Below are 23,626 nucleotides of genomic sequence, written 5' to 3'. Positions count from 1 at the left end.
TATAATATACAACCCTTGAAGGTTATGATCTTTTTAAATCCAAGTGTGTATCCATATTTTTTTAATATTTATCCAAAATCGCACCAATTTTAAACTCCGTCCATACTGGATTCGATGAACAAATGACTAACAGGAAGAAAAAGGTTATCCAATGATAATTGCTTATCTTATCACATTAAATGTGACAGAAGATTATTATCAATCAGTGAAGGATATTTTAATCATAAAGACCAAAACAAACATTGATAAGTTTTTAAAGAGTTCAGAAGTCATTGGGCGATATCATTCAATAAAAAGTTATAAATCGTCAAAGCTGTGGAAGACCCAACTCCATTCAAAAAAGAATATTGGTGGAACGCGACACAGTTCCAAGGAAATCGCTTAATAAAACGCAGCTTAGACTAAACCTTCCATTGGTGTAAACATAAGTTGATAAGATATAAAAAAAGAAAACTATTAAAATGATCCCAAAAGTTCGAAAAGAGTCACAGCCTAAGCAGCCAGCCAAGTAGTACAAAAGTACTTAAGAAGTCGCCTAAAAATAACTTTTATTTTTGCACAACAACTATCACTATGGACGACAGTACAAGTAGTGACGATGCGCACCAAGAGCGTGTGCTATTATATAGCCGCAGAATTGAAAATCTGCTGTGATGGTGCGATCGTGACGACTAATACACCAATCGAAAGGTATCGCTAAATGAATAAGAATTGGATACCAAGTGACATACTAAAAATTTGTTTAAGTGGAGTTCCTAAGCTTGGGTTGGTAAAATATTACACTTTTTCACACAGTTTCAATTTTATTAAAAATACGCGTCGAGTGACACCAAATTTGCTTGGATACGATGCTCTGTTCTTAAATAAATAAATAAATTTTTTAAATGTTCCCATTCGTTACGCTCAAATAAAAAATGCCTGTGTAGGCAAAATACCTGGATGAAGTGGTCCGAATTGAAACATTTAAAAAGTGTATTTATTTAGTCAAATGCTTATTCATTTTTCTTCACTAAATTTGATATTAGATGTTTTATATGTTGAAGGTGCAATCGTCACGACTTTATTTTACCTCGTTAAGAGGTGTTTTAGTTTGATATGAATTCAGTTGCTAAGTAGTAAAATTATCTGTACAATCCAACATTCGGTTCTGCTAAATAAAATCAATAATATTAAAAAAAAAAATAATCAAAAATGACCTAAATTTTAAAATTAACCCAATCCTTCCAAATTTTTTTTAGTTTAAACAACTTTTAATTTATTTTCAATTTGAAAATGGATTGATTGATTTTTTTCAACAAGAATGCAAAGTGGTTAAAAAATTAAAACATTTCGCAGCACTTGTTCCTAAAAGCAAATTTTTTTTTATTAATTTTCACTTTAACACAGCGATTTTACGCCTGAACCAATGTATTTTCGTTTGCACACTATTTTCCATAAGTGACCTGTTTCGATTGGGGTATTACTCGTTATATTCGTGACCAACGTAGTAGATTTTCACGTTTCTTTGCGTTTTGCTGCTGTCTACCGAGATGGGTAAAGAACACTCTATAAAGCTTGCAGATAACGCTGTTTGAAATGAACAGTGCAAAATTGTCACTGCAATTAGTATTTGCTGGAGACTCGGACCTACAAGATCAGTTGCCTAAGTAGTAAAGTTGTATTATTGAAATTGATGGACATCCTAAATACGCCTGTACAGCTTGTGTATTCTGCTGGGATAACGAAACATGAAAATAAATTAGTAATCGGCATAAATACTTTTTGTAATCCATTAAAAGAATTGTCTTACCTTGTGTGATATTTGGAAAAGTTTACCAGTGTGTTCATGCTCTTAAAAATTTCTTGGGCTTAAAAATAATAATTATATTAATTTAAAAACAAAAAGTGTGAGTGTACTTAAGTGGAAAATTATTTATTCTAAAAGTTTGCAATTTTTAAAACAACTTTTATTTTGAATTTTCCTGTTATATGATTTATATTTATTTAGAACACTTCAATTTTTGGAGATATGTCTCTTCAGATCGTAAGTACAGAGTAAATTATATAAATTAAAAAAAAAAATATAACAAGTAAATGTTTTAACAAGGATGCTCGAGCGGGTATAATGCCGTTGGGTTATGTTGTCAATTCTTGGAAAAAACTTTTGCCGCCATATGTCTGCATATTGAATCACGAGAAATTTCCGCATACTTCAGAGCTGAGTCCACAAGGCAGCTCAAAGGATGTCGAAACTCTGCGCAAATCCTTTGGAAGGTTAGAATGTGAGATTGAGGAAGTTCCCAATCCCACTCTGGCGACGGTTAAGGAAACGATCAGGAAATGTATGCACCCAAGGAAACCAACTTTGGCTTCTTGACATCAATTCATTTCTTACAGTGGCTCTTAAAAGTTTCGTGCATCTGTCTGCTTTGGTCATTGTCATCCTGACCCAAGACGACCAAAGCGAGAAGATAGTTACGTGTGACAATAAAGGGTACCTTCTGTACGAAGATATTTTATTTCCGCTCGACCAAAATGACACCCTAGCAAATAAACCCAAAATCCTGATCATCCAGGCTTGCAAAGGCGTTTGGGAGTCGGATTCTAAGAGAATTAAAAGGAATCTCCCCTTCTGTACCAAGTGCTACAGCTCGACCGAACGCATCGATAGCAATCGTATCCTGACAGATGAATCGATTTTTATTCGAACCCTGTGCAATAGGTTGGACCAGGACGGCCTTTCAAAGGACATCCGATCGATTATTGCTTATGCAAATGCGAACGTCGAGTGGCATGCTAAATTACTTGGGTAAATGATGTAGCGATCAAATATTAAATATTTTACTCTATGTTTTTGGATCTTCTTTTATTGATTATTAATTGTAATATTTTCCTATTGCAGATGGAAGCAAGTTCCATCGATAACGTCGATTCTTAAACTACCATTTTGTTTTGGAGACTTCGTGCGGCTCGCAACGTAAGAGATTAAAATAGCAATCAAACAAAAGAAGTTCAATAAATTCTATTCTTTTCTAATAGTGATACAAGTGCAAGGACATCTCCTGTTGCCCATTTTTCAAGCACGTCAACTACGAGTGCAATACCAATGATACCTCCAGTTAGTAAAGAGCCAGGGACTACGATTACAATTCCTCAGCGGAAACTCCAAGCCCCATTGGTATACATATTAAATCATGAAATATTCATAAATACAAGTAAAAACCGAACTGGAAGTTCGATAGATGTCGAAGCTCTGCGAAGTACTTTCGAAAGCTTGAACTGCGATGTGCACGAGGTTCAAAACCCCACATTAGCTGCGGTGCAAGACACCTTTAAAAAATGTAGGTATTCCGAAGGGTATTTTTTGTATTTTGGATTTAATTGATATGTTCCAGTGGAAAAGGAGAACCTGGAACTCCGCTCCGCGTTGGTCATCGCCATTCTGAGCCATGGCGATTGCAATGAGTTGATCGAGGCATGCGACGATACGGCCTACTACTTGAACAAGGACGTTCTGTTTCCCCTTTTCAGAAACGATACTCTTAGAGGCAAGCCCAAAATACTGATTGTGCAGGCCTGCAAGGGATCTTTGCAGGCGGATTCAAACCCAATGAGGTGCAATCCCGGGGACTACATCATCTGTTACGGAACCACCGAGGGATTCGAAGCCTACCGACACACTTCCCTTGGGTCGCTTTTCATTCAAACCCTATGCCAACACATGAATATATTCGGAAAGGTCAAGGATTTCCAGACAATCATACAGGGAGTGAACGAGACGGTCACTAAAGAAGCTCCCAAACAATTGAAGTTCGTATATCTTGGCTTTTGTAATAGTATTTATCGCTTTACTATATGTTATGGCTTTGTTTTTTTCAGAAAGCAAATGATACCATCGTTTACTTCATCGTTGGGAGAAAAAAAATTTTATTTTTGGCAAAACACCTATGCAGAAAAGGTCTCCATTGATAGACATTTATCTGAAGATATTTCTACCTTATCTCTAAGTTAAAACTGGACTGCAGTACATTAGCTTTCGAATGAAAAAAACACAATTTCATTAATAAAGAAATAATGATAAAAAAAATCCCACCATAAGGTTTTGAAAAAAAAACTAAATAGTAATAATAATTTTTTATATTTCCTTCATATTTTTTAAGAGTTCAAATAAAATCATATTTATATATGAAGTAGGCTATAATGTTCATATCGGCACTGCTCTTGATTTTGGTCACAAACATATAATTTAAATAATCGGAAAACTCGGTTATTAATAATTTATTAGGTACTTTATTGCTTATTATTATTCCTTATCTGCAGTTTGCTTAATCAATTTCGGTCAATGATAGTGTTATTAGCATTAGCACTTCATGTTTCGCGACCGGATGAAGAAATGACTAACAAGCGGAAAAAGCTAAAAGACCGATAATTTCTTATCTAATAAGATTTAACAATTGAATATGTTTGAAAGGGGGTAAATACCAATCAGTAACTGAACTCATAAGAAATCTCGATCAACAGTTAAAATAAAAGTTTGCCAATTTAATCAATAACTTGTGTGTACTAACTTCATTTTCTGATTTCATTGGGATATATCAGGAAAAAGCAATGCTTAGTAATCTTTGAGATAAGGTCTTGTGGTCATTGAACTGAAAACAGTGATTTTAATCATACAAAACGCAATTAAATGAATCAAATATTTATTATATTATTAGTCCAAACTGCTTTCATTATAGAATACTATATACAGTGCAAAGATTAACGAAAGCTGTTCAAAAAAGCAAAAGATAAAAAAGTTAATCAATAAAAAATAAAGCAAATGTTTAATATTATTATTATGAACTATGTATAAGCCACTTAATCTTAGGGTTTTCATACTACGAGCCCACAATTTCCTCCTCGAAATATACACATATGTCCCCTTGCATTTCAAATATTTGAGCTAATAACTCATAAAAAGCTTTCAGATAACCCAGGTGTCGATAAGAATAGCTGCACATTGTTCACCAAAATTAGTCTTAGGTATGTATTTGAATCGGCAAGAACTGAAAATTGAAGGTGTGCCCAATTAAAGAGCTCATTGTAATATCAAATATTTGTAACTCCCAACAGGAATTAGGAGGCAAAATGAATACGCCTGTGCAGAATTCCAATTCTGTTGAAAAATATCAGCCCATATCTGAGGTCTTTCAATGTGTGAGTCTATCAATCCCTACAAATGAATAATCTAGCATTGAATAATTTTATTAAATACAATTACTTTTCAATTGAGAAAGTTGGTAGAAAGATTTTTCAAATATATCAACATATCAATTTCTATATTGTACATACGTAATCAGAGTGCGTCTCTTTATTTGTTTATTTATGTGTTTATTGTATTTTAATTAAACTATAATTGCTAATATAACGAAAGGATGCCCAAGGTAGCCTGCCACGGGAATCAAACACTGATTTTCGGCAGAACCTTCTGCCGCCACATGTCTGTATATTCAATCACGAGGTATTTCCGAATAAACCACAAATGAATCGAAGAGGCAGCTCAAAGGATGTTGAAAATCTGCACAAAACCTTCAGTAGCCTTGAATGTTCGATTGAAATAGTTTGCAATCCCACATTGGCTATGGTTAAGGACACAGTCAGGAAATGTGGGTAATGAAAGTGCGAAAAATGGAGCTTCTGATTTTAATAATATTTCTTACTGTCAGTAATGACTTTCTTTTTTTCAGGAGGGAAATGATACCATCGTATACTTCGACGTTAGGAAAGAAGAAATTTTACTTCTGGCACAACACCTACACGGAATAAGTTACCATCGAGTTGAACTTATGTGTACAATTCTAACATTAAAACTGTCAGCAAACGCTGAGACAACCCAAATGCTACATTATAACATTATAACTTTGTTGATTCTACGAGTTTCGTTTCATTGTATGCAATTTGGCATTATTCAACTGCTTAAAGTAATGACGTGTTTCGTCAAAGTCCTAACCGTTCTTCGAAGTTATAATGCGATTCAGTATTTCTCCACTAGAAATCTCGGCATCCATACCGCGAATAGCCTTGTCGTTCACTTTTTGTTGTGTAGGAAATTATGAATTAATTGAGACATGTACAACATCTGCTATGTACATCATCCGTCGATCAGCTGATAGTATGTTATATTATGGACTTTATTAACTATAAATGAATACCTAATGGATGACCTGGTGGTCATTAGATATTATTCTAACTCCATGATTGCGAACAGCGTTCTGAAATTGCGATACAAAGACATAAATGTTTTTCGGCAGATAAGGACTGGGCAGGGGCTGGTCAAAAACTAATATTGGTGATCTTGGCCGAGCTATATATGTATTTGGCTGCTTATCTTGAGACAGGCACCCCATAAGCAACAACATAAGAGAGTTGAATGAAGATCGACAACCGATAGTCAAGGATCCGATACTCATAAAGAATGCATAAAATAACTAGGAATATGATCTTGTATAATTTATTTATATTACTCTTAAAAACTAAAGACACTTAAACCAAAGGATCATCAGAAAGAATGCATATGCATTATTAATTGAAGTTCCTTTCCCTACAGGAAACTTTTAATTGCTTGCATAAACTATAAAGCAAAGGAATTACAACAAATAGAAAGTCTTACTTGATTTATTAAAATATAGGTTTTGCAAAAATGATTTGGCAACTCTTAAAACTCTTATCTTTGAGATAACGCATGCGGCAAAAACGGCAATGTTAATCACTCTTAATTATGGATTCGAATCGACAAGAGCTGCCGCTGGGAAGTGGAGAGGTTCTGAAGTAATCAAGTACCAAGTTTATTCCAATAATTTTTCCTTTGTAGTCTCAACAGGAAGTAAGGGACGAAGTTGCTTCGACAGCACAGGATGTCAATTCCGCCAAGAAATTTCAGGCTATATCTCAGGTCTTTCCGTGGGTAAGTACTGAATGGATCTACATGACTAATCTGTTCTTTGTGTTTTTGTTTGTTTTTTTTTTATTTTATTTAATTCATTTGGGTTTTCAATGCAGGTTCTAGTAATTTTTTACGATCATACCTATCAGTACCTATTATTTTTAGAAGTTATTGAGTTAAGTTATGTGCCGCTGCTTTGTTTTTGTGGAGTAACGGGTTTATATTTTTTTTTATATCTATTCAGGGCAGCGAAAAGTTTGCTGAACTGGTCAGTGAGGATGCGACTACCGATGATACACCGCCCAGAAAATTCCAACCCGCTAGTATGCTTTTCCAGTTCGTGAGTAAATTATAAATTATTAACAATATTCCAGAAACTATTTGTTGTAATTGTTTTTAAAAGGATGCTCGAGGGGAGATAACTTCAAGTGCTCCTGTTCTATTAGAATCCTTCGATCCTCCGCAGAAACTACTGCCGCCATATGTCTCCATATTAAATCACGAGGTATTTCCGAAAAATCCAGAAACGAATCGACAAGGCAGCTCAAAGGATGTCGAAGCTCTGCGCAAAACCTTTGGAATGCTAGAATGTGAGATCGAAGAAGTTCCTAATCCCACACTGGCCACGGTTAAGGACACGATCAGGAAATGTGGGTGACGTAGAAGACCAATGTTGTCCTATTGATATCAATTCATTTCCAACAGTGGCTCTGAAAAGTTTCCTCACCCTGTCAGCTTTGGTCATCGTCATCTTGAGCCATGGAGACCAGAAAGATAAGATCCACACGTGCGACGATAAAGCATACAACTTGGATGATGACATTTTATTTCCACTCTTCCAGAATGAATCTCTGGCAAATAAACCCAAAATCCTAATAATTCAGGCCTGCAAAGGCGCTTGGCAAGCGGATTCTAGTATAATCAAAGCGAATCCCTCATCCTACATTAAGTGCTACAGCACGACCGAGGGCTTCAAGAGCTATCGTCACCCCAAAAATGGATCGCTTTTCATTCAAACTCTGTGCAATTTGATGGATCAACATGGCCTCACGAAGGACTTTCGCTCAATCATTGAGGATGTAAACGCCAACGTCGAGAGGCAAGCTATATTTCATGGGTAAGTACAAGTACATACATTAACACCATTGATAATTAAGTTAAATGGCGTCAATTCGTTTTACAGATGTAAGCAAGTGCCATCAATAACATCGACTCTAAGGCAACCATTCTGTTTTGGAGACTTTGTGCAGCACACAACAAAAGTTAAGTCATAAATGTAAAATGCAATTTATGATTGTTTGATCTGTTTGTCTGAACTGTCTATATCACTTATATACGACAAAGCAAATTTGCTGATATAGGGAACAGCACCACTTTTGTTTTAATAAATGATTAAAGAATTACTTTTATATGTTATTATGTACGATTTTCACCAAAGGATAGCAATTAAATCAAATGCTATTGGGGTTGCGAACTCTTGCATAACTCAATACAGACTATTTTTAAACGGATCATCAAACTTCCATGACTTCATTATGATTTCTAACTTCAACGTAAAACGAGTAGACGACGATCCAGAAGTATATACCACAGCCTGTAAAGCAAGCTCTTAGGAGTAATAGGTGTCCAAGGTGCAATTCTCAATGAGAAACTCACAGATATATATGGCCGATGCTGGAACAATTATCTCCCGGTATCGCTCTTCGAAAACCAGCAGGTAGATGCTGTACACCGTGAGGATGATGCAGTTGGTCAGGCTGGTGATGAGGAAGAACATCAGCAGGACGGTCGATCTCTGTAGTGGTGTTTCAAGATGGGATCGTGGGATCGTGGGATCAGCTACTGGAGGTGCCATCTGGACTTACGAGTAGAGCTCCGCCCATCAGGAAAATGCAGCCAATGCAGTGACAGATGGCCACCGCCTGCTCGATGTGTGCGATGAACTCCTCTGATAAATGTGGGATGGGGATTAATTACCGGAATGGATCAATATCGGGCACTTACGACCGGCCATGTTCAGCACCACCACGTTGACTAAAAAATCCACCACGGCGATTAAATAGCAGGCCTTGTGCAATTTAATGCAACAACAGCATCTTCGGATTTGGCACATTTTGAAATTTTGATCACTAGAAACCTGACAACTGATTGAAAAGGCAGGGCCATTGTCAGAGAACCAAAGGTTTTATTACTACCAGCACCGTAAAATTTGATACAACAACTAGGTGGCATAAGATCAGGATCAGGCGATCTCAGAGGAACAGAGCTCCTCCCAAGGCGGCATAGAAGGAGTAGGCCACCAGCCAGAAGTATAGGCAAATAACTGAAAGGTTTGGTTTGAGTATGAGCAAAGAGAAAAAAAACCACAATACCACTCACAGAACATAAAGGCATAGGTGATCATGACCCAGAACCAAATCTCTAGTATGACGTCTGATGCAATAAGTATTAGCATGGCCAATGCCATGATCATAGTCATTATTATGTAGAATAGCATCCAGTTGCTTCTTAGCTACATGAAATGATCAAATTTAAAGCTAAAGTTATGAAATGAGGGTGGATCTCACCCGAAAGCAGCCGATGATCAGGAAGACGCAGCTCAGAATGTGCAGCATCATGAAAATAATGAACAGAGTATGGCCCAAATCGGGAATGCCTAAACGGGGTTATCGGGATAAATCGGGACAATCTTCCGGAAGACCCTCTCGTCACTCACCAGACTCCCCAAATAATGCCACAAAAGTCCCTCCCAGAACATCGGCTAAAATGTGCAAAACGCCGATTATAATGGTACCGATACGCAGATCCACGCAGCAACAGCAATTCTGTAGGTAGATCATCTTGCCGATGGTCTATCGAGTTTTAAGGCCCTTCGTTTTCACTGGGTTAAGACTTTCGGTTCGAGTGAGGGTTTTTTAGATTGTTGGCAATTGTGTAGGTTTTGACACTGAACGCAAAGTTATTAACAAGGACGTTTTTATATTGTTTTTGTATGAAATTAAAGCAATGAGTTTCAAAAGTAAAACAACAAATTTAGGAGGTTTGTCCCACATACTCGTAAATTTGTAGCCCCAATTTTATTGGCACAGTAAAGGTGTACAATTCATTTTACTTGCAGCTTTTTATTTAACACTTTCTTATCGTAAGTAGAAAACATATTTTGAATTAATTTTTAGCGTGATATATTTGTACAAATTTTTTTCCCATTACTCAATAAATCAAACACACCTGGGAGGTAATACACTTACACTTACTCACAAGTAAGAAACCCTTTTATTAAGAGAGTTTCCCGAATTTATATGCATTAAAAATAAAGTATTATAGTAAAATTGATTTTACTTTTTCAATTACAACTTAAGTATTATAGTAAAATTGATTTTACTTTCAGCTTATACCTATCTCAATATATTTTTTTCCTAGTTCTACCGTAAAACCCTAAGTATTCCTAGTTTTTAGTCTTATAATCATAGCCCATTTTCTGATCTTAAAAACTAAGTTTATTTACGAGGTGGGTTCTTCTTGACTCATGGGTTAGTAACCCCTTGCTAAAGTAGGCGACCTATAAACATTTAGTTGCAGATCGCCGATCCAATGACCGTCCCTGGCCCACCAACGGAATGTGCGATCGTGTCAATCGAGTTATATAATAAATTACAAGTGAACATCGCAATCGACCATTAATGCGGCGTATGCCTTTGGCAAATATTGGCCGAAAAGAAAAAAAAAAAAAGGCCGGGAAGACCCAACAAAACAGGCAGAACGTGACAACGACGGGCCCCTCCCCGTCGATCTTTCTGGCCGAGCAGTTTCGGTTTCGTTTTCATCATCACCCGAATGAATCTAAAGGCGAGTCCCCATCGGAAACGGAATCCAAGTCCACTCATTTATCGAAAACGCATACGAAAACGAAACCGAATCGGGCACAGTGCGCTGGCTCATTTGTATGCATCGCGGATTGCTGGCGGGGATTGAAGAGCTCCGCGTAACGCGATTGGGAAGCCATCGGAAATATTATGCAAAAGGCGGGGGTTATACAAATCACACACATCGTCTGCCGGCGAAGGCGGCATATAAAATGCCCGATTGACCTGCAGCAGTAGCTTCATTCGCAGCCGAACCATCGACAAGATCAACATGCAGACGCAGTGTGTCCTCCTCCTCCTGGCCGCCAGTCTGGCCATATGTGTGGCCCGTCCGGAGCCGCCAAAGTCCCGCTATGGACCACCACCGCCGCCGCCGGCTCCCCAAAAGGAATACGGACCCCCGGCTCAGGTGGCACAACCCTTGCCAAGCTACGGACCACCAGCCGCCTTCTATGGACCACCACCAGCCACTTCGGAGGCCTTGGTCACCAAGAACGTGTACGTGCATGTGCCGCCAGAGGAGCCGGAATTCTATCCGGCCTCCTCGCCCATCCAGACGGCCGTGCCCAAGAAGCACTACAAGATCATCTTCATCAAGGCGCCAAATCCACCCACCCCGGTGCGCCAGGTGCTGCCGCCGCCCGTGCAGGATGAGCACAAGACCCTCGTCTATGTGCTGGTGAAGAAGCCCGAGGAGCAGCAGCCCCTCATCCTGCCCGCTCCCGAGCCCACGGAGCCCAGCAAGCCGGAGGTGTACTTCATCAAGTACAAGCAGCAGCAGCCCAGGCCGGCCACCCAGTACGGACCACCACCCTCCGCCCCCGCGGAGGAGTACGGAGCACCACCTGCCCCCCGCACCCTCGAGCAGTTCTAGTTTGTAGTGTCGATTAGGTCCACAGCCCATGAATGTACATATTATTTATGATCGCTGCCATTAAAGAGAGTTTAGAAAATGCAAAACAAAAATCTGTGTTTATTGCCAGATCTTCAAGGATAATTATCCATGAATTTCTACATACAATGACTTCATATATGTAAGATGTTTTATATCCTGGTATAATGGCAAATGTATATCTATAATAGCTACTAGATAAGGGAGAAAGCTGGATCTGCAGAATTTGCATTTTTACATATTCAAGGTGATATGGATAACTATTCATATCTTGTTTAGTTATTGTCATATATGCAAGGAACACCTTACACCCTAAATTCCCAACTTATGAAGGTCAATAGCTGTAGCTTACAATAAAAAAAAAGACAAGGTAGATAACGTAAAATACTTAATTGAGGATTTGAGAGAGTTTAAAAAATGCAACATTTTTACAGATTCAAGGCCAGACATGTATAACTATGACAACACATTCAAGGTTAGACATGGATTATTATGATAAGTTGAGTTATGTCATAGATAAAAGGGGTTCCCGGTCCTGAAAAGTTGACATATAAGAAGATAAGATAAGGAAGGTAAGGGAGATGGCGGAAGATATTTAAATTTATTACATATTGTTTGATATGAACACTTTCCTATCGTGGGAGGTTATTGTTAAAAAAGAGTTTAATGCTAGAGTGGCTTCTTGACTTCCTTCATAAAATACAGGCCATATTATTTAGGAAAACATTGACTTAAACTATATTATACATTCCTCCTTATGTAAGCTCTTTTTCGGATCCTGAACTCCTGGCATACGAAAACCAAAAACTGCATCTTAACAATGGTATGTCGATGCGAAATGAGCTCAGCACTCAATATTTGTTTTATTGATGAGAGAGCCCTTGTTGAATACAAATGAGTTTTTACTTTAATAACAAACAGTGTCAACAGAAAAGATTGTTTACCGATAAATGGTAAGTGAAAAAGGTAAAGAAAAAATCGAAAGCAATTAGTTATAATTGGGCTTTAAACACATTAAATATTTTTATTTATATACAATTAAATTATTTTGTTTTAATAATCATGAAGTATTTATGAAGTTAAGAAATTTACATTTTAACTGGTTCCTCCAGCAATGATGGTTTTTGTGCCTATTGGGAATAATGTAATTAAATATTGCTCCTCGTTATTCAATTATCTAACTACGCAGCTAAATCATCTAAAAATTATTGAATTTAAATAAGATTTAAAAAATAAAATGTATATTATATTATTAAAAATATAAAAGAACTCATTTGTCCTTCAATTGATCGTAGTAGGAGTAGACCACCAACCAAAAGTACAAGCCAAGAACTGGAAATGGGTAGTTAAGCAATCTTTACAAATACCTTTCATAATAAGTTTATCTTACGGGATTGGAGAACATCAAAGACAAGATAGTCGTTGATAATGCCTTCCGTGGCCACGAACACGCCCTCGGCAACCAAAATAAAGAAACGGAGGCAGGACACCGTAAGATATGGCCACAGAAAGCTTCGCAGTCCCTGAAATTGAGGATTTTTATATCCTAGGAATCGAAGCTATCGAGGGAACTCACCAAAACGGCTCCGAGCAGAAGGAATATGCAGCAGATGACGTAAGTACCGCTCACTATGAGGGACAAAAGTCCCAACAGACTGTCGCCTGTCGAACAGGGTTACATCCAATTTATATATATATATATATATATTCAGGCCACTTACGATCCACAAAGAACCGATCCAGCCCGCGGATGAGCACCTCAACGATGGCTATCAGGATGCAGCCGCACTTAAGCTGCACACAGCAACAGCAATTGTCCGAGTAAATCATTTTTGGTTCGGTAGTATGATAGTTTTTCCAAACCCGTCTCAGATATTTCCCTCCTGGCCCACTGACTTACAACAACAGGTAATTATGTTTGAGCCGGCCATTCTGATCACGTTTCATGTTCCACGGCTGTGGTCTGCATAATTAATCGGCTTTGTATGGCAAACAACAATTAGGGTCATTGCCATCAAATTGCAGTGCAAGATTATCATTCGATGGCCTATATTTTACACATTAGAGAACTTTTAATAACCCAAATAAATGTATAAACCATATTTCTTAAATTATAAAATGTTTATATTAATATTTATATTTTCTACCTTTCTAAATACATGGCGGCAAAACTTTGATAAGAGAATTTATAAATTATTTAAACCTCAATTTTGGAGGTGATCAATTTTAAGTCAGTAGATTAGCTTAAAGCCTAAGTTTATATACTATACTATTGCAAAAACTGAACATCTAAATTTCGAGTTGTAATAAAAACCTTTAAAGCTTTGATGATTCTCACTTAAATTATTCGATCGTTCCTATTGCAGCTTTATGATATCGTTTTCTTATTTTAATAAAATTAAATGCGTAATTCTGAATTATGGAATGGTTTACCATTGTCGAAAAATCATTTTTTTTTTGTTTTCCAATTGTTTCCGTGGGAGCTATGCGATATAGTCGTCCGATTTTGATCAAAAAGTTGAAGAACAGTAGTGTAAAAATATGAAATTATAATACCATCCCCTCTGCAAGGGTATAAAAATAATGTATTTGATAACAAGTTACATTAATGAAGATTAATACAGATTTATGAGTTAGAAACCACTTTAAAATTAAGTCCCCTGGAGAAAGGATACATGTCCCAAATGTTCTCAGTTACATTAATATTTATTCAGCTAAATGAATGTACAAGAGCCGAAGCTCTTTGCGTCTTGACAGCAGCAAAGTATCAAGACTTGCAAACGGGAGAATGTTGAGTTGTAAATGTAAATGTAAATGTAAGAGCATTAATTTAGAATAATAATAATAATAATAGTTAAATGCGAGGAGACTTATATCTAGCCCAGTAAGCGCATTGATTATAGTCAGCCTACAGCAGACTTTCACTTTCGTCTGCGGGGCAGCCGAACTCCTCGTCCTAGGGGAATCGTCCGCCGCTGTTGAAGTTGTTCGGCGCCGGACGACGGATGGGCCGTCGGCTGCGGGCACGCTGGGCGAACCGATTACTGTTGGGCGGCATGTTACCCTGCTCCCGCTGCATGTTGCCCGGCGACGTCTCCCGCTGCCAGACGATCCGCTGCGGCCGGTTCTGGTTGTTGGGACTGCCGCCGCGCACTATGATGCGACCTCCGCGTCGCGTGGGCACCGCACTGCGTAGCGTGCGAAATCTGGTGTTCTCCGACGGCGACGTGGCCTCCGCCTCGCGACCCTCCTCCTTAAAAGACAGCGAAATCGATGAAGTTAGGATTCAGTTAAGCTAAAGTATCTTTAAACTAAACTATAGATACTAAGTACATAAAATGCGTCTGTCGTTTAAAGCACTTGTACTGGTTCGTCAAACAAATGAACAAATTAAAACATAATCTGAAAAACTAATTAAAATAATTGAAAATTTGCTTTTAAGCCCTTTAAAGAGCTAGAAAATACCCAATCCAAATATTAATTTACTTTGTTAAGTAGTTTGTGTAGTTTTCGCTTTGCTTGGTTAAGAAAACCTAGTGGTTTCATTAACATACAAGTTAAAAGAATTAAAATCATGAAATACTAACACTTTTTCGGGCTTTTAAGTTAAAATCATTAAAAAAAACAATACTAATCAATTGATTTGTAACCAGAGCAAAAAGCAATGATTTTAAGTAAAAAACATATTTTAGTATTTTAGCCAGTTTAGATTAAGCCACAAAAGTTGATCAATTTCGGACTTCAAGTTCTGTTTGTTCAAATACATGTTGAACAAATTAACAAAATTTGTTTTAAACCAAGAGTAATAGTTCCAAACGGGGGGTTAGTGGCATTAAAATGAAATTAGTTCCCATGCAAGGTCGCATTCGGACCAACCTGCTGCTCTCCACCGCCAACTAGCCACCAGAGAAAGTGGTGCTACTTGGGACAAGAACGCGTCCTTACCTCAACACCCACCGCCTGCTTCTCACCCTCGGACGAGACGCCATCGGCGCCCTCGCTGTCCTCGGTGGGGTTGCCCTCGGCGAGATTGGCCTGGTTATGGGACACCTCCGACTGGCTGGTGCCCACATTTGGATCTGCATGGGCCAAAGTGATCAGTTTTTCGTTCTATTCACACGTTTCGTTTACCAACTTACTATCGTTGCCCAGTGGCTGGGAGTCTTCTCCTTGGCCAGCGGCCAGTGTCTCCTCGGCGAAGGCCTCGTCCGCCTCGCTGGCGTTCTCCGCTCCTCCAGCGAGCTCACCCTCATCGGCTGTTTTGTTGGCATCGCCGCTGCCGCTGCTCTCGCCTGCCTCGCCCTGTTTTTGTGGCGAACTGGCAGTAGCGGCTCCCTCATTGCTGGGCCCTGCGCTGTCGTGGGGAGCTCCCTCGGCCACCTCGGCGGTGCCATCCACTTCGGCGCTCTCCAAGCGGGCGGCTGGCTGCTCACTGAAGTTCGACACCTGCGGTGAGCTAACAATCTCCACGGAGCTGTTCATAATAATCAATATGAAGTTACTTGTTTCCGAGACAAATCATTTATTCACCCACCTTTCGTTGCGTCTGGCCGCTGCCGAGGATGTGGATGCAGCTGCCTGTTTCCAGTTGGAGACCTCAGCCTGCGGCAGAGTCACCGGATTCGAGGACTCGCCACTGCCACTGGTGATGGCCTGGCTCTGGTTGTTCTCCTGCGCGGAAGCGGAGGCGGTGGCCACGGCCTGACTGTCCAGCGATTGGCTCTCCTCCTGCGCCTGCATGTGCTGCTCCGGTACCTCCTCGATGTCCACCTCGTTGTTGTCCTGGGCATCCACAGCTATGTCGTTGTCGTCGTCGGCACCCTCGTTGTCGTCCATCTCGTTGTCCTGCTCGTAGGAATCCTCGTAGCCCTCCTGTTCGGCCTCGCCGCCGTCGATGGGACCATCGTCCGCGTCGGCCAGCACGTCCTCCTCGTCGTCCGAGTCCACCACCTGAATGTCATCCTCCTGGTCGCGCTGCGAAGAGGTGGGCATCTGGTCGACATCCATGCCGGAGTCGCCAATGTGCCCGGCCGACAGTTCGCCACTGTGCATTGGGCCGCCACGAAGGCGCTTCGTCATCTTGGCCATCTTCTCGGGCCCGCCCTCCTCGTTGGTGGTGGAGGAGTCACCCTCGACGTCGCGTGGTCGCTTGATGCCCTGCGACGAGCAGCCGGCCTGGGTGGTCGTCACATTGCTGCTGGACGGGGTGTGCCTGCTGTGGCTGCTCACCACCGTGGAGGAGCTGCTGCTGCTGCCCGAAGTGCTGGGCAATTGGCTCTGGCTGCCGCCATCCTGGACACTCGGCGCAGTGGCATTCGGCGCCGACGTGGAGCTGGACGACGACGAGGATCCCTCGACGCGCGGCGAAACCAGGGCCACCACTTGCTGCTGGGCTCCGCCCACGAACAACTGCGAATCGTTTTGCTGCGGATGCTGGATGCTCTCCGCCTCCTGGGAACTTTCGGCCGCGGATGTGGCGCCCATCGGCGGAATGGCAGCCACGGCCACCGAGGCCGAGCTGGTCGATGGCATGTAATCGGTGTGCGAGGATGTGGGCGAAGAGGAGGCCATCGACTCCAGGGCACCACTTCCAGTGGTGTGAACCTGCTGCTGGGGCGGCACCAGAGCGGTCTGGGCCACCGCCGAGCTGCCGCCGCTGGCCGCAGCCGAGGTGGTGGACGTGGACGAAGAAGATGACGACGAGGAGGTGGACGCACTGGAGCCAGCCGGCGGCTGCTGGCTGGTGGGCAGAATGGCGGCCGTGCGACTGTTCTGCACCGAAATCGGGCGGATGCTGGCCAACGGGGTCTCGCCGCCGCGCCACGGAGTCACGGTGGCCGACTGCTGCACCGTGGCCGAGCCGGACATGGGCTTCACGTTGGCCGTGCGCGGCGAGCTCTCCGAGATGTTGCCCTTCTCGGCCACGGAGCTGGTCGACGGCTTGGTGGACTGCTGCGAGCCCAGCTGGCGCGTCAGCTGGTTGATTCTCATGTGCAGCGATTCGTTTTCCCGGGTGAGCCGCTGGTTGATGTCCTTGTTGGCGGCTATATGGTCCTGCAGCTCCTTTTCCAGGCGGGCGATGGTCTCGTCGTAGGAGGACTTGGTGCCGGCAAAGGTGGTCTCCTGGTTGGCCAAGTCGGTACGAGCCACGGTCAGATCGACCACCAGTTTGTCCAGCTTGGCCTTGTACTCCTGGCGCACGGCGGTGACATCCGTTTCGGGCTCAGGGCGTTTCTTCAGCTCCTCGTTTTCCTTGGCCAGCTTTTCCTGCTCTTCCTTCAGTGCTCTCAGTTGGCCATTGACCTCCTCCAACTCGGCGCGAACCTTCTCCAGCTCGGCGATGGTCTCGGCTCCGCCGGTTTGGGCCTGCAGTCCCATGTAGTAGTCCTTGTAGCGCTTGGCCAGCTTGCGCAGCTGCAGCTCCTTGGTGTCCTTGTCCGCCATGGCCTTGTCCTTCGTCTCCAGCTCCTCGTTGGCCTTCAGCAGCTCCTCCTCCTTCTGGAGCAGGCGGTTCTTCAGCTCCATGATGTCCTGCGTGTGGCGCGTGTTGCTCTGCTTGAGATTGGTGGACTCGTCCGCCTGCTTCTTGCGCGCCTCGTCCAGCAACTGCAAGTGCTTGTTCAGCGACGGAATCTCCGTGTCCAGGCGCTGCTTGAGCAGGGCCAGCTCATCCGCCTGCTTCTTGCTCAGCTCCTTCTCGGCCGTGAGCAGCTTGGCCAGGTGCTCGCGCTCGGCCTGCAGTCGCTTGAACTCCTCCGGGTTGCGGTTGCTCTTCTCCACCAGCGCATTGGCCCGCTGCCGCCACTTGATGGCCTCGGTGCGCAGCGTGTTGTTCTCCCCATTGATCTCCTCGACCTTCGAGGACAGCTCCTTGTTGCTGCACTGCAACGGGAACAGCTCCTTCTCCACACTCTTGATGCGGTTGGTCAGTTCGGCGACGGTCAGGCTCAAGGCATTGCGCTCCTCGCGCAGGATGCGATTGCTGTCGGTGATAGCGTCCAGTGTCTCGATCTTGCGCAGCACCTCCTCGTGCTTGTGGGTTGAAAACATGTTGGTCTGATTCTTGGCGCGCTCCTGGTTCAGAAAGCCATTCAGCTCGTCCAGCTTCTTCTGCTGCAGCGTGTGCTCCGACACGAGACGTGCGTTCTCCGCCTTCAGGATGTCCAGCTTGGCGGCGAACAGATCCTTCTCCTTGCGCACGAACTTGATGATCTTCAGCAGCTGCTCGTTGTTCCTGCCCTCCTCGCCGCCGGCCAGTCCAGAGGAATTCAGGCTCTGGTCCGCATCCACGCTAGATTCATTGAGGGAAGCGTTCGGGTTTTGCACTTGACTGGCCAGGACAGTCAGCTTGGTGGCCAGCGCTTCGATCTGATCATGCAGACTGGCATTGAGGGCATGCAAGTCGGCCACGCGCTGCTCCGACTGCTCCTTCTCCTTGTCCAGCAGCTTCTGGGCCTCGGCATTGGAGCGCAGCAGCTCGTCGTAGGCGGCCTGCAGGGATGCGCGACCCGACTTCAACTGATTCAGCTCGTCGTTGACCTTGTAGAACTCCGCCTTGAACCGGGTCAGCTCCTGGATGTCCGCCGAGTGCTGCACCATGCCGTTGGCGTACTTCACCTCGACGGCACTCAGGGACTCGGCCAGAGTGGTGTTCTCGGCACGCAGCGTGCGGATGGTGCGATTGGCCTCCGTCAGCTTTTCCAGCACACTCTTCAGCTCCTCCTGGGCCATCTTCAGCTGGCCGGACTGGTTGACAGTCTTGCTCTGCTCGGTGACATTGGTCAGCATGGCCTCCGCCTCCAGGTCGGCGATGCGCGTCTTCAGCTCCGCCTCGGAACTTTGCAGCGCCTTGATCTGCTCCTCCTGCTTGGCCACCAGTTCGCTGTGCATGTCGTGCAGCCGCTTGATCTCACTCTCGGCACTCTGCGACATCTTGTAGAACTGCTCGCCATGCTCGCGGGCATTGGCCAGCTCCTTGGTGAGCGATGCGATCTCCACGAGGGCCTGTTCCAGTTTGAGCTCGAATTCGCGGGCTCGCTTGTTGGCCGCCGAGATGGGATTATCGTTGATGGAGGGCGTGAGGCTGTCCTGTAGCTTTTTGCTTAGCTCATTGACCTGGGTGACCTTCTTGGCCAGCTCTTCGCGGACGGCCGCCAGCTCCGCCTGCCACTTCTCGGCCTGCTGCCTCTCCTCCTCTTTCAGCTTGGTGGCCGTCTCCGCCTGTCGCTTGAACTCGTTGATGGACTCGCGGAACTTGTCCTCCTCCTCCTGGAAGTGGCGACGCTGGGCTGCGAGCTCGCGCACCGTGTCGTCCAAACGCTGCTCCAAGCGCTGGCGTCCCTCCATTTCGGATCGTTCCAGGTTGGTCTTTATGAACTCCAGGCTGTTCAGGAGCAGCGACTGACTCTGCTGTTCGCGGTGGTAGGTCTCCTTCTCGATCTGCAGGCGGGCGGCGGTGTCCTTGAGGATGCGGCTCTCCTGGCGCAGGCTGTGGGCCTCCGAATCGGCAGCTGCCTGCTTGCGGTGGGCGTCCATCACCTCGTCCTTGAGCATGAGCACGGTTTGCTCGTGCTTGACTATGGTCTTCTCGTAGCACTTCGTGCGCTCCTCCAGAGTGCTCACCTGCTGCTTGTAGGTTTCAATGTTGGTGTGCAGCATTTTGATCTGCTCCTTCTGGAATTCAGAGGCATTCATCATCTTGCAGTTGCTGCTGGTCAGCTCTCGGAGCTCCTTGCGCATGGCGTCGAACTGCTCCTGGGCAAGGGCGTCGTTCTTGCGCTTCTCGCTGGTGTAGTAGTCGTAGTTCTCCTTGAGGGCGGCATACTTCTTGACCTCCTCCTCCAGCTGCTGCTCCAGCTGGCGCACTCTTAGCTCCAGCGCGTTTTTCTCCTCCACCTGGGCGTTTGACACCGTTGAAGTGTCCAGCACAGATTCGTTGAGCTGCAGATTGGGATCGTCCAGGTCGACAGTCTTTTGGCCCAGCTTCTTCTGGGCCGCGAAGTAGAACTTTTTGTAGCGATCACACTTGGAGAGCAATGTGGTTATGGTGTTGTTCTTCTGGGCAACGATCTCCTCCATTTCGGCAAATCGTTCGTTCAGCTTCTTCACCTGTTTCTCGGACTGCTCCAGCACGATCTTGTCGTTATGCTTTTCATTGGCCTCCAACGCTTCGGCAAGGTCGCGGGATACAGCCAGCAGTTGGGTGTTTCTGTCGACCAATTCCTGTATGGAAGCGAAAGTGACCAGGGTGTCGATGACACCATCGCTGGAGGTTGGCTCAGATAGCGGCTTCCTGCGGACGCTGGCTACTCCGGCCCTCAAGCAGTTGAGCTCGTCCAGCAGCATGCACACCTGGCGACTGAGGTCGCTGTGCGTCTGCTTAAGCTTCTTGTTCTCCTTCTGGCAGTGAGTCAGGTTGCAGACGGTTCGTTCCAGCTCGTGCTCCAAGGAGATCTTCTTGTCGGCCAACTCATCGTGCTCCTGCAGCAGCTGGATGTGGTAATTTTTCAGCTTCTGCAATTCGGAGTTCTGTTTCTCAAACTGGGGAGCATTCTCGTTGAGCTCGTCAATAATGGACTTGACCTGCAGCCGCAACTGCTCGTTCTCGCGGTTCCGCAACTCCAGCTCCTCGCAGTTCTTGGCGTACATGGAGTAGAGCTCGGTGAGCGAGAGATCGGTGCGCATGAGGCGACTGGCCACCGCCGCAGTGGGTGCCAGCTTGCAGATGGCGCTCTCCAGGGTGCTCTCCTGGGCCTCCTTCAGCAAATCGTTGGCGCAAACGAGCTGCCGCTGCAGATCCTCGATCCGCTTGTTTTTCTCTTCCAATTCGGTGACGTGTGTTTGCTTAAGGGCCGCCATTTCCTCCTCTAGTTTTTCGTTCAGCTCACCGGACTCGAACAGCATTCGCTTTACATCGGCGATGCCTTGGAGCAGCTCCTCCCGCTGGTTCAAGTGATCGGCCTCAGTGGTCTTGAAGATATGGAACAGCTTCTCCTTGGCATCGAGCTCCTTCTTCAGCATCTCCACGTACTCCTCCGTGGCCTGGTTCTGCTTGTAGGTGACATCGTGTTGGGCCTCCAGCTTGCGGTTCATTTCCTCAATGGTAGTGCTCGCCTGTGCATATTGTCTCTGCACCAGATCCAGGGCGTCGGTGGTGTCCTTGAGGCGCGACTCTAGGTGCATGGTTTGCAGCGAGTGCTCCCGCCGGATGTTCTGCAGCTCGGAGCTTTTCCGGTTCAGATCGGCGTTGAGCAAATGATTCTCCTGCTGCAGCATTTTGCGTTCGGTCTCCATGCGGCTCTCCCTGTATTCGAGGGCCGCCTCCTTGCTCTGGATCTCGTCCACGCGGGCAATGATCTCGCATTTGGCGGCGATGGCCGCTCCCAGCTGCTGCTTGAAGGTCTCGACGTCCAGCTTCAGGCGCTCCACCTCAGCCTGCTTGTGCTCGATGACCTTATTCTGCACATCGAGCTCCTCGACGGCCGCGATCTTTTCCTTACGCAACTGGGCCACGTTCTGCTCCCAGCCCTTGACCGTCTCAACGAGATGGGACCGTTCCGCGGACACTTGGTCCAGCTGGGTGCGCAACTCATTGACATTCAGCTCAAAGTTGTTGAACTTGACCAGGTAGTCCTCCATCTTGTTCTCCAGATCTTCGCTTTTTTGCTCAGCTTCGGCTGTGAAATGCGTATAAATTCATTAGTCATTGGATTTGACTTCATTTTGTGCAGTAAACAGCATGAACAATGGCTTCGTTAGTTTCCATAACATACAACTACTTTTATTCAAATTACCTTGATTATTTCTCTTGGGAGAATTGTAAAAGTTTTAGGCTTCTAAATTGGCACACTCAGAAAGAAATGTCGACTAGCAAATGAATTAGCACACTTTTACGAATGCAACGTGTTTCCTGCAACTGCAACCTTATGACTTAGCAAAATCTTCGCTCTTTGACAGCAATTGTCAGCTTCTAGAGGCGGAAATAGATACTACGATATACTCTCCATCTTTTAGAGTCAGGTTGAAAAATTTGTTTTTATCAAGAATGACAGAAGACCAACACTTTAAGAACACTTGAAGAGTGTCAAAACACAGAAAATCGTCATTTATTGATAATGTCAGATGCTTTTTAAATGTCTCATTACATATAAATTTCACCTTTATAGGCGATTTAAAAACTTTAGAGAGTTAAATATTGCGGCAATTCAAATAGCGGCAATTCAAATAATTTAGCGGGAAAAATGGCCATGCCAGTGTGACCATACCAGCGGCAGGTAAAAGTGACCCACAAAAAAGAAATATGCAGCAGCCATTGTTTTTGCCAAGAGCCAGAAGCCGGAAAATTAAACAAAATGTATAATAGCAATTCTTGCTGTGTACAATTGATAACTGGCTGCATATTTGATATAAAGCAAGTTTGGAATTCGAGCTTAGACCAGTATTTGCAGTGTTCTGCAAGCTACAGGTAGCGCAAAATCTACCGGCAAGACATGCAAAATGGGAGCCCCAAAGGTGGACACACATACCAAACTAATATACATAGATGTATGTATATTATTTACAAGCGAGAATTATGTGTTTGGCAGACTAAATAACTAAACTAGATAATAACTTACCCAGGCGGTTGGCGGCCGCCCGCTCCTTGCAGTACTCATCCGAGAAATTCTTTATGTACGCCGACAATTTCTTCTGGACGTCATCCGGCACGAGTTTCAACTCGTCGGGCTGAAGTATTTGGTCCAGAGTTTGTGGACCGCTGAGATCCATATTCGCACCTTATTCCTTGTCAAGCAGTGGTGAAATTTAAGTGGAGCGGTGCGAAATGTACAAAATATGCTTAGTTTTCTGTGAAATGTGCAGACATTCAGCCGCGGATGAGACGCGAAAAACAGAGTGACCGTGGGTGGAGTGCGGAATAATCCAAGAGTGGAGAAAACCTATCTACTCACACGACAAGTAAAAACGATAAGT

At 44.1% G+C, this 23,626-nt stretch overlaps 7 protein-coding genes across 10 annotated transcripts; 3 read left to right on the top strand and 4 right to left on the bottom strand.

Moving 5' to 3' along the window:
- The first annotated feature begins 369 nt into the window (after positions 1-369).
- On the top strand, positions 370-4,023 carry LOC108144128 (caspase-1-like). 2 transcript variants are annotated; one of them, XM_041707438.1, is made up of 8 exons: positions 370-418; positions 1,988-2,023; positions 2,087-2,321; positions 2,377-2,788; positions 2,882-2,956; positions 3,019-3,320; positions 3,375-3,789; positions 3,859-4,023. In XM_041707438.1, exons 2-8 carry the CDS (start codon positions 2,009-2,011, stop codon positions 3,989-3,991), a joined length of 1,587 nt encoding a protein of 528 aa, XP_041563372.1. In that variant the 5' UTR covers positions 370-418; positions 1,988-2,008; the 3' UTR covers positions 3,992-4,023. The 2 variants fall into 2 exon arrangements, with proteins under 2 accessions (XP_041563372.1, XP_041563373.1); XM_041707439.1 differs by lacking the exon at positions 370-418 and adding an exon at positions 1,392-1,886.
- A 991-nt stretch (positions 4,024-5,014) lies between these two features.
- Positions 5,015-8,279, top strand: LOC108144201 (caspase-3). Of its 3 annotated transcripts, none has more exons than XM_017268871.2 (8): positions 5,072-5,175; positions 5,393-5,624; positions 5,706-6,778; positions 6,830-6,922; positions 7,146-7,241; positions 7,305-7,551; positions 7,607-8,018; positions 8,085-8,279. In XM_017268871.2, the coding sequence occupies exons 3-8, from the start codon at positions 6,737-6,739 to the stop codon at positions 8,173-8,175; spliced, it is 981 nt and encodes a 326-aa protein (XP_017124360.1). In that variant the 5' UTR covers positions 5,072-5,175; positions 5,393-5,624; positions 5,706-6,736; the 3' UTR covers positions 8,176-8,279. The 3 variants fall into 3 exon arrangements, with proteins under 3 accessions (XP_041563567.1, XP_017124360.1, XP_041563568.1); XM_041707634.1 differs by having other exon boundaries at positions 5,685-6,778; XM_041707633.1 differs by lacking the exons at positions 5,393-5,624; positions 5,706-6,778 and having other exon boundaries at positions 5,015-5,175.
- Positions 8,250-9,019, bottom strand: LOC108144204. The gene is made up of 4 exons (XM_017268873.2): positions 8,906-9,019; positions 8,767-8,849; positions 8,558-8,696; positions 8,250-8,495 (listed from the first exon to the last, which is right to left on the bottom strand). The coding sequence occupies exons 1-4, from the start codon at positions 9,012-9,014 to the stop codon at positions 8,416-8,418; spliced, it is 411 nt and encodes a 136-aa protein (XP_017124362.1). The 5' UTR covers positions 9,015-9,019; the 3' UTR covers positions 8,250-8,415.
- Positions 9,020-9,066: 47 nt separating this feature from the next.
- LOC108144203 lies at positions 9,067-9,864 on the bottom strand. The gene is made up of 4 exons (XM_017268872.2): positions 9,618-9,864; positions 9,469-9,557; positions 9,281-9,413; positions 9,067-9,224 (listed from the first exon to the last, which is right to left on the bottom strand). The coding sequence occupies exons 1-4, from the start codon at positions 9,739-9,741 to the stop codon at positions 9,154-9,156; spliced, it is 417 nt and encodes a 138-aa protein (XP_017124361.1). The 5' UTR covers positions 9,742-9,864; the 3' UTR covers positions 9,067-9,153.
- A 1,132-nt stretch (positions 9,865-10,996) lies between these two features.
- Positions 10,997-11,724, top strand: LOC108144445 (leucine-rich repeat extensin-like protein 5). The gene has a single exon (XM_017269331.1). The coding sequence runs from the start codon at positions 11,036-11,038 to the stop codon at positions 11,636-11,638; it is 603 nt and encodes a 200-aa protein (XP_017124820.1). The 5' UTR covers positions 10,997-11,035; the 3' UTR covers positions 11,639-11,724.
- Positions 11,725-12,875: 1,151 nt separating this feature from the next.
- On the bottom strand, positions 12,876-13,550 carry LOC108144446. The gene is made up of 4 exons (XM_017269332.2): positions 13,378-13,550; positions 13,233-13,318; positions 13,047-13,179; positions 12,876-12,988 (listed from the first exon to the last, which is right to left on the bottom strand). Exons 1-4 carry the CDS (start codon positions 13,484-13,486, stop codon positions 12,927-12,929), a joined length of 390 nt encoding a protein of 129 aa, XP_017124821.1. The 5' UTR covers positions 13,487-13,550; the 3' UTR covers positions 12,876-12,926.
- Positions 13,551-14,343: 793 nt separating this feature from the next.
- On the bottom strand, positions 14,344-23,570 carry LOC108144444 (nucleoprotein TPR). Its single transcript, XM_017269330.2, has 5 exons — positions 23,272-23,570; positions 16,191-22,332; positions 15,796-16,130; positions 15,602-15,735; positions 14,344-14,909 (listed from the first exon to the last, which is right to left on the bottom strand). The coding sequence occupies exons 1-5, from the start codon at positions 23,420-23,422 to the stop codon at positions 14,613-14,615; spliced, it is 7,059 nt and encodes a 2,352-aa protein (XP_017124819.1). The 5' UTR covers positions 23,423-23,570; the 3' UTR covers positions 14,344-14,612.
- Between the last annotated feature and the right edge of the window lie 56 nt (positions 23,571-23,626).

The sequence above is a fragment of the Drosophila elegans genome, unplaced genomic scaffold (genome assembly GCF_018152505.1).
Source record: "Drosophila elegans isolate 14027-0461.03 unplaced genomic scaffold, ASM1815250v1 contig_183, whole genome shotgun sequence".
NCBI lineage: Eukaryota > Metazoa > Arthropoda > Insecta > Diptera > Drosophilidae > Drosophila > Drosophila elegans.
The sequence above is the reverse complement of the archived record's forward strand: the minus strand, read 5'-3'. Positions and strand labels throughout refer to the sequence as shown.

Excerpts from the sequence above, each read along its gene's own strand:
- LOC108144128 (XM_041707438.1), top strand. Across the intron at positions 2,789-2,881 it reads TGGCATGCTAAATTACTTGG|ATGGAAGCAAGTTCCATCGA; the intron begins GTAAATGATGTA and ends TTCCTATTGCAG. Across the intron at positions 2,957-3,018 it reads GACTTCGTGCGGCTCGCAAC|TGATACAAGTGCAAGGACAT; the intron begins GTAAGAGATTAA and ends CTTTTCTAATAG.
- LOC108144201 (XM_041707633.1), top strand. The coding sequence starts at position 5,107 with ATGAATACGCCTGTGCAGAATTCCAATTCTGTTGAAAAATATCAGCCC. Across the intron at positions 5,176-6,829 it reads TATCTGAGGTCTTTCAATGT|TCTCAACAGGAAGTAAGGGA; the intron begins GTGAGTCTATCA and ends TTTCCTTTGTAG. Across the intron at positions 8,019-8,084 it reads AGGCAAGCTATATTTCATGG|ATGTAAGCAAGTGCCATCAA; the intron begins GTAAGTACAAGT and ends TTCGTTTTACAG.
- LOC108144204 (XM_017268873.2), bottom strand. The coding sequence starts at position 9,014 with ATGTGCCAAATCCGAAGATGCTGTTGTTGCATTAAATTGCACAAGGCC. Across the intron at positions 8,850-8,905 it reads GGTGCTGAACATGGCCGGTC|AGGAGTTCATCGCACACATC; the intron begins GTAAGTGCCCGA and ends CACATTTATCAG. Across the intron at positions 8,697-8,766 it reads TGATGGGCGGAGCTCTACTC|AGATCGACCGTCCTGCTGAT; the intron begins GTAAGTCCAGAT and ends ACACCACTACAG.
- LOC108144203 (XM_017268872.2), bottom strand. The coding sequence starts at position 9,741 with ATGATCTACCTACAGAATTGCTGTTGCTGCGTGGATCTGCGTATCGGT. Across the intron at positions 9,558-9,617 it reads GGCATTATTTGGGGAGTCTG|GCATTCCCGATTTGGGCCAT; the intron begins GTGAGTGACGAG and ends AACCCCGTTTAG. Across the intron at positions 9,225-9,280 it reads CACCTATGCCTTTATGTTCT|TTATTTGCCTATACTTCTGG; the intron begins GTGAGTGGTATT and ends CAAACCTTTCAG.
- LOC108144445 (XM_017269331.1), top strand. The coding sequence starts at position 11,036 with ATGCAGACGCAGTGTGTCCTCCTCCTCCTGGCCGCCAGTCTGGCCATA.
- LOC108144446 (XM_017269332.2), bottom strand. The coding sequence starts at position 13,486 with ATGATTTACTCGGACAATTGCTGTTGCTGTGTGCAGCTTAAGTGCGGC. Across the intron at positions 13,180-13,232 it reads TTCTGCTCGGAGCCGTTTTG|GGACTGCGAAGCTTTCTGTG; the intron begins GTGAGTTCCCTC and ends CCTCAATTTCAG. Across the intron at positions 12,989-13,046 it reads CTTTGATGTTCTCCAATCCC|TTCTTGGCTTGTACTTTTGG; the intron begins GTAAGATAAACT and ends ACCCATTTCCAG.
- LOC108144444 (XM_017269330.2), bottom strand. The coding sequence starts at position 23,422 with ATGGATCTCAGCGGTCCACAAACTCTGGACCAAATACTTCAGCCCGAC. Across the intron at positions 22,333-23,271 it reads GGCGGCCGCCAACCGCCTGG|CCGAAGCTGAGCAAAAAAGC; the intron begins GTAAGTTATTAT and ends CGCATTTCACAG. Across the intron at positions 14,910-15,601 it reads AGCAGGCGGTGGGTGTTGAG|GAGGAGGGTCGCGAGGCGGA; the intron begins GTAAGGACGCGT and ends CTGTCTTTTAAG.